General features: G+C 52.9%; 1 protein-coding gene across 1 annotated transcript; it reads right to left on the minus strand.

The window, feature by feature from the left end:
- Window positions 1-5,102: 5,102 nt before the first annotated feature.
- On the minus strand, window positions 5,103-11,107 carry TCF15 (transcription factor 15). The gene is made up of 2 exons (XM_006049566.3): window positions 10,482-11,107; window positions 5,103-5,544 (listed from the first exon to the last, which is right to left on the minus strand). The coding sequence occupies exons 1-2, from the start codon at window positions 10,998-11,000 to the stop codon at window positions 5,470-5,472; spliced, it is 594 nt and encodes a 197-aa protein (XP_006049628.1). The 5' UTR covers window positions 11,001-11,107; the 3' UTR covers window positions 5,103-5,469.
- Between the last annotated feature and the right edge of the window lie 2,005 nt (window positions 11,108-13,112).

Below are 13,112 nucleotides of genomic sequence, written 5' to 3' on the forward strand. Positions count from 1 at the left end.
CATTCACACACCCCCACAGACCTTGGAAGCACCAATCATATTTTTACTCTTTCTTTGCTCACAGCCTGTTTTTCTGATAGACCTTGGCCTCCATGAGAGCAGGCACCACATCTGTCTTACTCTCTGGCTAGAATGACCTTTTCGATCTTGTTCTGCAAGCTCAGGTTCAGTCCAGACCCTTACAGGACTGGGCACATACCTGGTGAGGCCGTGTGGGCCAGTGGCGAGAGTTCAGTGAGGCTCTGCAGCCAGAACACCTGGTTCAAATCCACTTGCTTGCCAGGGGCCATGTAAAGGTGGACATGTTCCCTGTGCCTCAGTTCCCCCATCTATAAAATGGAGCTATAACTTGTTGGGTAGGTTACATTAACTTACGTAAAGTGTGTAGAGGAAGACCTGACACCTAGTGGGACCTTAGAAAAAGTCAGGCACTTTTCCAAGTCTAGAGGATCTGGGCATTCAGAAAACACCAGCTCCTAAATTTTATCAGTCTTCCCTCCACAGGGCCAGTCTGTCCTAGTAAACATAGCCCTTCTGGTCTACTTTGTGCAGGCTGTGTTAAAACGAGGAAAACCAAGGCCCAGAGAGAGGCAGACACCCACCCTAGGTCACACAGGAACAGCGGCCAAGGTAGACCAGGCCAGGTCTCCTGTCTTCCAACCAGTTCAACCTTAGGATCTCCTTGGTTTCCAGGCCTTGGTGGCCTACCCACTGACCCTGGTCCCCCCGGGAGCCCAATCCCAGGCTCGTGGGGCCTACAAGTCTGGTCTGGATTAGACACGCTGGTAAGCAAACGCCGGGCCCCCCCAGCAGGCTGCCTGGCGGGACCCGTGCTCACAGCTGCTGAAGCTCACAGGGATATAAATCATGGTGGCAGGAGCCTCTGGGGTTGGAACCACCTTAGCCTCCTGAAGGGCACAGGGGCCTGAGAGTCATGGGCAGAAATGCCTGGGTCCACTGGGGGTTTTTCTGTCCTCTGCTTGGGCAGCTGGAGCAGGGCAGGTCAGAGCGGGCCAAGAGACCATTGGCAGGCCTTACCTCCTAGAGGGCCAAGATCTCAGCTCTGTTTTAACTTTTTGCTCTGGAGTTATTTACAAACATGCAGAGAAGTAACAGAAGGAGTGCACAGAACTCCAATATACCCTCTACCTGGATTCACCAAGTTTTAAGTTTGCCACATTTGCTTTGTCTTGCTCTCACTCTTGCAGTTACTTTTTTCTAATCCATTTGATAGTATATCACCTACATCATGTTCTTCTACTCCATAATACTTCAGAGTGTGTTTCTGAAGCACCAAAATATCCTCTTACATCACCATACTGTTAGCAAATTCAGTAAATGTAACGTTGATGTATGTGTGCGTGCTCCGTTGCTAAGTTGTGTCCGACTCTGTAACCCCATAGACTATAGCCCACCAAGCTCCTATGTCTGTGGGATTTTCCAGGCACTGGAGTGGGTTGCTGTGTCCTTCTCAAGGGGCTCTCCCCAACCCAGGTGTTGAACCTGAGTCTCCTGTGTCTCCTACACTGGCAAGCAGATTCTTTACCCCTGAGCCACCTGGGAAGCCCCAAGTGTGACACTGATATGATACCTCAATCTGTTGTTCTTACTCCAGTTTTGTCAACTGCCCAGTAACATCCTCTATAGCATCAACCCCCGGTAGGACAGGACCCAGGCCAGGGGCACGTGGCATTTTGCTGTCCCTGTCTAGACTTCAGATATAAAGCCCACAGGATGTAAAATATACAATAGCAAGAGATGCAGACGGGTTGAACAAAGATGGTCAACCTTACATGTGTGTCCTATAGACTGATGATTTTGTAAATCTTCTAAGTCCTCATGATAATTCATCATTCTTGTGATTGTATATGGTTGCTTAGTAAGTTAACTTACTGAATATGCTAGAGTTTTGGGGATTCCATTCTGTAGTGTGTTTATTTTTTTAAATCTAATGGGAGCATCATAAAATGGAAGTGGTCTGGGCCACTGAGGGGAACTAAAAGTGGTGGAGGAGCCCTGAGCTAGACAGAGGGAGTTTGCATTCTCAGCTCCAAAAGCTGTGCAGCTCTGGCCCTTTGCTGTCCCTCTCTGTTTCTCCATTGCCATGGGTGGCCTCTGAGGCTTTCCAACTCGCAACTGTGGAATTAGAGAAGAGCGTCCTGGATGGCAGGCAGGAAGACTTGGGCTCCCAGTGGCTCAGCAGAGCCAGGGACTACTCGGGCAGTTTGCTTCATCTGTATGGGCTCGACGTCTCGTGATGAAATGATGCACTCTGAGATCCTTCTTGTGCTAATGCTCCTTGTGGCTAAGAGGGTTTGGGTGGAGGGTGCGAACTGATATTTAGGCCTCCCCTTCAGGGCCCCAGGTGTCCTGGATGAAGTTGCTCATCGCACCTGCCTCAGCCCTGGGTTTCTCCTCCCCGAACTCCTTTAACTCCTTTAGCCCTGAGTAAGCCCTCACTCAGGCAACATGGAATGGCTGGGTTGTCCCATCCTAAAGGCAGAAAGCGTGTGTGTTGGGGGCAGGGATGTTTGGCAAGTGGCTCCCAGAGATACTGGTCCACAGCTGTGCCTCTCCCAAGTCAGGTGTGTTGCGCTGGCCTTGTAGCTTACATGGGCCCCAAGATGTTAACTGTCCACTACCCAGGAATGAGGCCCAGGGAAGACAACAGCAACAAAATGTGCAGAATGGAGCACTATGCAGCTGCAAAAAAGCATGAGGCAGCAAAAAAGTATGAAGCAGCTCTTTCAACACTGAAGTGTGTCCAAGATGTATTGTTTAGGGGAAAAAAAAAACCACGCAAGTGCAGATCAGTGTGTGAAATGTCACCTCTCATGTGGAAAAACAAGATACATGTGATATGCCTGTATCTACAAAGACTATTTCTACAAGAATCCCTAAGCTCTGGTTAACAGAATTGCCTCTGAGAACCGGAAGTGAGTGGCTGGGAGAGGAGACTCATTGTCGGTTTATTCTGTGTCTTCTGAAGTGTGAGCTCTGTAAGTGCATTGTCTATTTCAAGGGGAATATGATGGAAGCAACCCAGTATGAGGAGGTGTGCTTGAGGGGCTCCTAGGATGATGCTAATCGCATTTCTTGCTCTGCATGCTGGGTGCGCAGGTATGCTCAGCCTGTGAAAGTACACTTAATGGCACATGGACCGTCCTGCACTTATGCTACAATTTGATAAAAGTTTTAACTTAGTATGTTGTAAATGATTATTTAAGCGTATGTGTTTTACAAAAACTGCAGGATTATTATAGTGTTAACAGTGGTTGTCTTTGGGATGGGTGATATTTCTAAGATCCTGCAGTATTTGAATTTATATATATATATATACAATGAATACATAAGCAGAGACATCTATAAATACTTTTTCAGAACCAGTAATCAGTAGAGAGCATTTCTGGAAGGACACACAGGAAACTGCTAACAGCAGTTGCCTTTGGGGAGGAGCCTGAGGGAGGTACATACTTTTCACTGCATCTACTGGATACAACTGGCTTTGTTTACCCAATGCATAAATGGCATAATAAAAACTATTTAACAAGGCAAAACAAATAATTATTATTCTGTCTCAGCTGTTCTCGCTGGTTAGGGATTAGGCTAGGGAGACTGGGAGGGGTCATGCACCTTCTCTGGGGTCGCCTAGCAAATCTGGTGGCAGAAGTGGGCCGCTAGCCTGGAGCATCCAACTATCTGCTCTGTCCTCACTCCCAGGTTTCCTGCCATTGACAAGGTCACAGTCCTTTTCCCGTGGCTTTGCCAGGGGCTGCCTGGACCTGAGTAGGTGTGGGATGTACAATGTGCTTTCCTAATTAGCTCCCGAAGCGGGACTGTTTGCTGATCTGCAAAATGGGCAGCCCCATCTCAGGCTCTGACTGAGGGCCAAATACAGGGTGTGACAGAGTGGGTACAGCATGGAATCTGGAGCCAGGCTTCAGCTGGTAAAAAGTGTCTGTTAAAAAAAAATAAATTTAAAAATAGGCATACGAAAGTACCTGGAGGAAAGGGTGGCTGCCTGGCTCTGCCGTCTCTCCTGGTCCTTCTCCTTGTTCCCTGCCTCCAGCTTCCCCAGCTTCTCTGATCCTGGACCCACAGGGACAGAGCCCCACAGAGAGAGCCAAGAATGGCTCCACTGACCAGCCGTTCCCATCACCCTCTCGGCTGGACCTGTGAGATGGGGAAACACCACATCCCAGGGCTGCTGGGAGGATAACAAGGGTCACAGGGGATGGCACCCCGACTGGGGCATCTCTAGGGCAGGGGTAGGAGCTCACTTTGGGCTTTACAGGTGGACAGACCTCACATCATTAACCTGCCATGCACCAGCCATGCGCCTTTGGGTGTCATTATTTCTTCAAATCATCTCAGTTACAACAGGGGTAAGAGTACCCCCTGTTAGCACACACTCATTTGCACATGTGGAAAACCACATGCCTTCCCAACCCTGTTTGTAAAGACATGGATAAGGGATGGATTAAAGTATGGTACATTCATAAGATGGAACAAACAGCTACTACAGAAAGGAAGAGAACCTTTACCTTTATGTACTGACTTGGGATAACAGCCAAACTAGATTAAGAGGGAAAAAAAAAAAAATGCATGGAGAAGAAAGAAGGTAACAAGGGGCTACTGTCTGTGTAAAGGGTGGAAGAAAACATACATGAGTATTTCTGTATTTGCTTGGTTATTCACACGGAATAGAGAAGTCACACAAAACTAGTGGCTGAGCCTGTCTGCAGCAGGAGAACTGTGGCCGGAGGACAGGAGGGAGGGAGACTTTTTTTTACCACATACCCCTCTGTACCTTTTGAATCGTGAACCACGTGGATGAATACATTCCTCATTCAAAAATAAATAAAATTAAGATTTTTCTTTTACCAACCACACCAGATACCCAACAGTTGTTCCAGAAGACAGTGATGAAAGACTGGTTGTCTCGATTTCTGGAGAGGGAGACCCCTATCTTCCTTCAGCCCCACCCCCTCCAGGGCACAGGGCGGCCCCTGTGATACCTGTGTCTCTTCCAAGGTCCAGGAGAAGGGCCACCTCTGACCTCTGATGTCCCTAGGCCCCTCCCTTCTGCAGCTGGGAACATCTTTTACTTAAAAATACCTTTTATTTTAAACCCATTAATTCTCTCTCTCACACATACACCCATGCTCATCCATAGACATGCACACATCCTGTCACCAACAGTCTATGTTTTCCCAAAAGATCTGCCTTGTCTCTGACCAGCCAGGGCTGGGGCCGGCTGGACGGGTCCTCACGGCTCTCCAGGGTGGGGCGGAGATGTCCCGGGGGCCTGCTCTGAGGGACATGGGCCCAGGTCATTGTCCTCTGGTCCCTACACAAAGAAGGGACCCAGGTTTGGCTCCTGGGGTCTTCTTCCCTTTTCACCCAGTGGCTGGCCTCTGGCCTTCTTCTCAGGGTCCTGCTTGGAGCAAATGAAACAGGGATCCAGGCTCATCTCCGTGGCACTCTGAGTGGGGCTACCCCCCTCACCTTCAAGCAGCTGCCCCCCAGGTCACGACGGCTTCCCTGTGGGAAGGGAAAAAAGAGGTATTAGGGGGTTCAACTGGGTCTCCTTGAACACTGGAACTAATCTTTGTGCCCAGAAATAGGGGGCTTAATAAACACATCAGTTAGCCACACAATCAAGTTCATGAAGCAGAACGCAGAAGACACTATACGGACTAACAGGGGATGATGCTGCAATAACATCGTTTAAAGACAAGACCAAGGACTGAGTGCATGCTCCTGTGTGCTGAGATGTCCAGAGAGAAGGGCACATGGGAAATTGCTAATGGTTTCCTTAAGAAGAAGAATGTGATGAGGAGGAGACAGGATGGGAGGGAGGCTTTTTAAAAAACTCTATATACTTTTTTACCTTTTTTCATTTCTTCCCCATGTGATCTGTTGCTTAAAAAAATCCAACACAGGTCAAGTCATACAATTTTACACTCAAGGGCATAACACATTCCACAGTGGTTCTCCTACTGCACGGGCTGGTGACTCAGGGGCTTCCTCATCAGCCTCAAAAGTAGATTCTGGAATTCTGGCCTCCCTGCCTTCATTCAAGGTGTTCCCAGGAATATGCACTCTGGTCCTGTCCTGGGAAGATTTCTCTGTTCCTGCAATTGCCTGGCACTCCTTGCCTTTCTGGGGCCAGGATAAAACCCAGAAGGGGAATATGGGATCTCTCTGTTCTCCCATCAGGCTGGGAACTCAGTGCGGTGGCTGGGGAAAGTCCTTCACTCTGTAGCCCCAGTTCCAGCCTGGGAACTGGCATGGAGCAGTTACCAACCAATGCTGCTTGGATCAGGTGTGTCCACTGGAAGACGAGCTAATGGTGGCAGCCCTGGAGGCCACCTGTTTCCCTCACGCGGCAGGGACAGTCTCTCCCCGCTATTCTGAAGTCTGACTCCAGGGTTTCAGCCTCACTGTAAGCCAGTGAAGTCACAGACATCAGAGCACCCCCTCTTTTGCGTCCTCCAGCATTGCATGAATGGCTCAGAGGCACCCAGCCAGTTGGTAAAAAGGGCTGGGCTATAAAATCCATGTTGTCCACAGTCTGTCTGATTTCCAGGACATGGTGGGGTCTGAAATCCCACTGTAAACGCTCATTCCTGAGCCTGACTAGGGGATGACGGGACCAGCCTTTTTCTCAGCCATCTAGAGAAATAGCTGACCATCTGGGAGCTCTGCCCCCTGCCCCCCTCCACTCCTGGGCCCAGGTTGGGGCAGATCCATCCAGATGCGAGCCCAGCCTCCCTTGAGGCTCTCTAGGCCCAGGGACAGCGTGTTCATTCACAGGCAAGGCTATTTTGAGGGCTGAGGCCACAGTCCCAGCAGAGCCTGGGGCTTGGGCTTCTCAGACAAACTCTGGCAGCCGTGGCTGAGAAGGGCGGATGGAGGTGGGGGTGGGGGTCGGGTTGAGGTTGGAGGATAGAAAACCAGCTTCCCACCTTTTCAGGGTCAGGAGAGCTGCCTCTACCCCACATCTGGCAGTCATCGTGAGACTGGCATTCCCCTGAGAATGCTGAGACTGTTCACCTCCCTGAACCTCAATCTCTCCATCTATGAAATGGGGACAAAATGATTGTACTTGCCCCTGCAGGGGTGCAATCAAACGCAAGCGCAACTGCGAAAGAGGCTTATAAACTGCCAAACACATTTAGAAGAGGCCTTGACTAGGCCCCAGATTCTTTGTCCCTTTGCCCCTGAGTGCCAAGGGCTCCGGGAAGCACTGTAGTTAGTAGGTGGTTAGAGCAAAGCAGACCTGGGCTTCAACCCCAGCTCTATCTTGGACTACCTGTCAGACCTCGGGCAAGTGACTTCAGCTAATGGAGCCTTGGTTTCCGCATGTGTAGTTACCATGAGGATTATACACATTAACACAGGTAGAGCCCTTAGCAGAGTCAGGAACATAGCGAGTGTTCAATGAACATTCACAAGTATTAGCATCAGCATCACCTGATGATGGCATCTCCTTGCCCCACGACTCCTGGGCTGGTACCCCAAGTGGGGCAGGCGTTACAAGACGATCTTATGCGACCCCTACTCTCAGGTGACAAAAGGGAAAACAGGGCAGAGACAAGAACCCCCTACCTCCCCTTGCTATTTCTACCACAGAGGGCCACACCTAACCCCTCCTTAAACAAGATGCTGCAGGGAGCTATCTCCATGGTGACCCCAACCCCTGACCGGCCAGCATGGGGCGAGGTGGTAGCTCAGAGAGAAGGGATAGGGCCCAGGGCTTTAGAGCTCTCCAGAAGGCTCCCATGGTATCCCCAAGACAGCCAGTTTTCTTCCAGTTGAGTCCTCAAGTCTTTGAGGAGCCAGAGCTGGCCAGGATCGCCCCTTCTGCCTACTCCCAGAGGAGTCTGTGGACTTGAGAGCATGGCTTCTGTAGCCAAATTTGGCTGGGTTCTAGGTCCTGTAGACAGATCCCAGGGAAGGAGCCAGATCCAGGCGAGGCCGTGAGACCAGCAGAGAAGCCCCCAGGCTACCTGCTGGGAGGGCACATGATGGACACACCCTATCCCCCAGGCCTGCTGTTACCAGGCCTTCCCACACTAACCTTTCCTATTTCCCAATCGAGCAGGCCTGAGTTTGAATCCTGGCTTCTTCATGGGCAGTGTCTCTGAACCAGTGCTGCCATTTCTAAACAGGTAGGGATAACCAGAGCACTTTCTTCCCCAGCTATTGGGGGGTTTTATCTTTTTTTTTTCTTTTCTGCACCATGCGACATGTGGGATCTTAGTTCCCCGACCAGGGATGGAACCTGTGTTTCCTGCATTGGAAACTCAGAATCTTAACCGCTGGACCTCCAGGGAAGACCCTGCTGGGGGATTTTAATGATAACACATGGAGGGCGGTTAGCACGAGAGATCAGTGCTCATCAAGACTGCCGACACTGCTGTCGCTGGCCTGTCTTCGCCTCCCCTTTGTGTGTTGCCACTTTCAAGGTCTTGTCTTCTTTAGGTCATGGTTTCTGACACCAGCTCTAGCTGTGCCTTGCTCCTAGATCACCTTCCCCCACCCTTCAACCTGCCCGCCTCCATCCTCCAGCATCATCAGGGACTTAGCCCCTGGGCCAGGGGCTTCCTCTGGCCCTGACAGTCCCTCTGTGCACCCCCATCAGACCATAGCATCCCTCTTTTCACCTCCAGGCCCTGCCCTGACACCACACTGGGAGTTCCCGACTGCAGTACATCAGCACCTACAACCTGCTCCTCTGGGAATGTTCTCAGAGCCAACAAAAAGCAGCTGTCAGGTAGCTGAGGTTTGCTGAACTGAGTGAATGGGTGAAAGGCAGTCAGGGAATATCGCTGAGGGCCCAGTCAGTCCTTCACAGCCTAGGCTGGATTGCCCGCAGGCCCACCCTAGCTTCTCAGTCCAGCCTGGAGCACAGACAAGGGCCCACAGCTGGGAGTAACAGGCACCCTGGAGAGAGTTCAAGTCGGAGCCTACCAAGACTGACTTAGGGAAACGGAGGCAGCCATTAGGGTGAGAGGCCAGGACGGCAGACTGATGAACTGGAAGGGGGTGGTCTGAGGCTAGGACACAGGGGCTTTCCTCAAACACAGTGAAGAGAGGAGCTGGGGCAGCTTTGAGAACCAAAAACTGGGGGACCCAGAGGCCTGACTCCAATCCCCCATGCTTTTAAAAAAATTTTTTATTTTATATTAGAGTTAATTAACAACATTGTGTTAGCTTCAGGTGTACAGCAAAGTGATTCAATTATACATATACATGTATCTATCCTTTTTTAGGAGAAGGGGATGACAGAGGATGAGATGGTCAGTTGGCATCAACAACTCAACGGACATGAACTTGAGCAAACTCTGGGAGCTGGTGAAGGACAAGGAAGCCTGGCGCACTGCAGTCCGTTGGGTCGAAAAGAGTCGAACACAACTAAGTGACTGAAGAACAACAGTCATTTTTCAAATTCTTTTCCCATTTAAGTTATTACAGAATTCTGAGCAGAGTTCCCTGTGCCCCCAATGCCCTGTCACTTTCCAAAAGGCCATGGGCTGGTCAGGGACTCCTTCAGCCTCAGTTTCTGCAGCTGCAAATGGAAGCTGCTGGGATGCAAAGCTGTCACACAGACAAGACTCCTTACGCTAAGAAAAGCCCAGGCCAGAAAGGGAAAGGCTAGGGGTAAAGCAGGCTCCCTGGGGCTGGTGCAGGGATGAACCAGCTTTCCGCCACAAGTGCCCCTCAGCGACCTTTGCGGCTGCTCACCCTTACCCAGTCCCTACCAGCCTGGTACCCATCCTTACCTAGGACAGACCACAGAAGCCTATCTCAAGCTCTGCCCCAGTGACTCAACAGTGCTTTTCCTGGACACTGCATCTCTTTAAGGGGGTGGATATCCTCAGGGGACCCCCTCATTCATGCTTACTGCTCATGAGCTGGGTACCTCGGGCTCTTGACTGGGGGTGTGTGTCCCCTTTTCTTCTAGCCCCCTGTCCCTGGGTCAGTCTCAGGATGCAGGACAAATCTTTAACAAAAAGGGCAGTTCAGGTCACACACACCCAGCAGACCCGGAGCCTCAGATCCTCATCAGTGATGAAACCAGCAAAGCTACCTGCCTGATGGGGGTCCTGTGAAGGTAAAAAGAAAGACCACGAAGGCGCCCCTACGTAGGTAGAGCCCAATAAACGATGCCTTTGTTATGATCTCCCCACGCGCTCTTCCCAGCAGACCTCTAGTTGGAGGGAGGGTCCCTGGAGGAGCAATCTCCATCCTCTAAATCACGCCTGAGCGCCGGGCTTCTCTGCACCCCGTGTTTGGGGGACACTGTGAACTGTTGTGCTCCACACCAAACCCTGGGCTTGGAGGGCCGCACCCCCGACGACTCCGTGTTGCTTCCCCTCTCTCTTCACTGGGGTCTCTGCCTCTCTCTTGCTACCTAAAGGGCCAGTTCCCTGACCCCATGGGCGCAGTGCTGGAGCGCGGCGCGCACTCACCCCCTTTCGCTGGTTGCTGAGGCAGAAGGTGCAGATGGAGCGTGGCTGGCGGCCGCCGTCGGGGGCGGCGGAGACCGCGCTCTTGGCACTGCCCGCAGCACGGAAGCACGGCTGCCCGTCGTCGGCCGCGTCGCCCAGCAGCAGCACGTTGGCCAGATGTGCGATGTAGCTGGACGCCAGGCGCAGCGTCTCGATCTTGGACAGCTTGCGGTCCACCGGCTCGGTGGGGATGAGCGTGCGCAGCGCCGTGAAGGCCGTGTTCACGCTCTGCGTGCGGTCCCGCTCCCGCGCGTTGGCCGCCTGGCGCTGTCGCACCACCACCACCGGGCCCGCGCTGCCCGCCGCCCGCCGCCCGCCCCCGGGGCCCGGGCCGCGCCGTGCCGCCTCCAGGCCCTCGCAGCAGCCGAACGACTGATCGGAGGCGTCGCTCTCGCTCCGGTTCTCCTCGTCCTCGCTCAACAGCCGCACGTCCGGGTACAGCATGTGCGCGCCGACGGGGCGCAGCAGTGCGAACGCCATGGGCACCCGGCCTCGTCCCTGGATGAGCAGCGTTCCCCCTGGATGAGCAGCGTCCCGGCACCGGCCGCGCCCCGCCGTGCGCTCCCGCGCGCTCCCACGGCCCCTCCGGCCGCAGCCTTAAAGCCGAGGGAGGGGCCAGTCCGGAGGCCGCCCCGACCGGGGCGGGGGGGCTCCGCCCCGGCCAATGGGGAGGCTCCCGCCGCCGCCCGGCCAATGGCTAGGCGCCCACCGCCCCCGTCCCTCAGGTTGAAAGCGGCCCGCGAGCTGGTGGCCCGCCCTGAAGGCTCCAGGTCCCCGCTGGGGAGCTGGGTAAACGTGGGGGTCGGCGAGGGTGGGATGGACTGTACCTAGATCCAGACTCATTTTCAGCCTAGACCGCCCGGAGACTGCGGGCAGATCCCTTCTCTCTTGGCTTCAATTCCTTGTTTGGAAAGAGGGTTGCAGGGAAACCAACTCTGGTTTTTCTGCCCTCAAATTCCGCTGTTTTGATGCTGCAACTCACGTGTTGTCAAATAAGGGGGGGGGGGCGGCGTCTTTTAACTTGATAAATTCCCAGATTCCTCCCAATCTGATTCAGCAGACCCAGGAATCTGCATTCTCTACAGGATGGTGGTGTCCACGGAGAACAATCGGAGAAACACTAATAATCTTTCCAAATAAGGACTCAGTGGTGTCACGTCAGTGACAACAAACTTAGAAGGGAGAGGCGGTGAGAGAGAGAGAGAGAGAAAAAACGAAAACGAAACACACAAACGCCAGTAGCTCTATTCATTATTCATTCAACAAATACTTACTGGGTCCCGGCTGTGCCAGGCATGGTTTTAGGTGAGAAGAGGAATGTGAACAAAACGAATTCTCGGCTTTCACAGATTTGGCGTTTTGGTTGAGGTTCTACCACCAAAATGGTTGTGCCAGACACAAGGCTGCGTGCTTTACTGATGGTTACTGTTCTCTGCTGAAGTTGTGGGGAAGTGCCCCTGATTGACAGAAGAGAGCTCTGTCCTTCAGGGTGAGTCAGAGCACTGGCCCTAGCCTGCTTGTCTTCATGATCACCCCTGTTCTGTCTCCACCCCCAATACAAGGAGAACTTCTCTCCCTCACTCTCCACAGTCCCATCCTGTACGGCTGCTGCGGCCCCCCTGGCTCCCAATCCACACCCTCCCCTTTCCTTCTGCTTGAAGTGCCAACACCACCCCCTCAAAACACAGGCGCTTACAGAGAGAGTGGGTGGGAGGAACTATCTTCCCTTGTTGCCTTCCTTCCTTCTGGAAACCTTAGATTGTTCAGCCAGATTTCTGACACGTCCTTTTCCTCAGAGGCTCTGGGAAGAATTACTGAAATGATGATGGTTGCTGGGGTCCCCAGGTTGCTCATGTCCCTTTCCCAGCTCCCTTCTGTGGGGCTGCCCTAACCTGGATTCACTTGGCTTTGACAATAACTTTCTCTTTGGCCCACATGGCAGCCGGTGAAACAGAGAGAGCCCAGGGAGTGAAGTCAGAGGAGCTCTAGGTACATTTAGGCTCCATCTTTCTTCTGGGCATCAGTTCTCTGGATGATACTTCTCAGCTCTGCCATGCTGTGCTTTCCTGGCTCTCCAGACCCAGGCCAGAAGGGGGGCGAGGCGGGGAGCTGGAGGGTTTTCCTTGGCTGCTGGGAGAGCAGTCCCTGTAGTCTTCAGGCCCTAGGGTCTTCGGGAAGGTCTGTTCCCACACCTGGCTTTCCCCCACCTCATTTGACCATGACCCCAGCCAGGCTGGGCTTTGGAGAGGAGGAGAAGGAGTCTGCTCGGCCCCCTCCCTGCAGGGCCAGCCCCACACACAGCCCCAGGCCAGGCTGCTGCTTCCTGAGCCGATGAATTATTACCGGGAGATTTCCTTCCCTGTCTGCGCCTCCTCACAGGGGCTCCCGCTCCCTTCACTTTCGCTTCCCCCCCACCTTCTCCCCCTCTCTTCTGCTCTGGACCCTCAGGCAGCTTGAGATTCCTCTGTCCAGCCCCCTCCCCTTCCAGCACGACCCAGAGGAGCCAAATAGGGCGTGAACTGGGCCCGGAAGGCGGGGAGGGGGGCTTCCTTGGAAGGCGTATTCATTCATTCGCTCCTCAGGCAGGTTTTG

Source organism: Bubalus bubalis, chromosome 14, assembly GCF_019923935.1.
Source record: "Bubalus bubalis isolate 160015118507 breed Murrah chromosome 14, NDDB_SH_1, whole genome shotgun sequence".
Classification (NCBI taxonomy): Eukaryota; Metazoa; Chordata; class Mammalia; order Artiodactyla; family Bovidae; genus Bubalus; species Bubalus bubalis.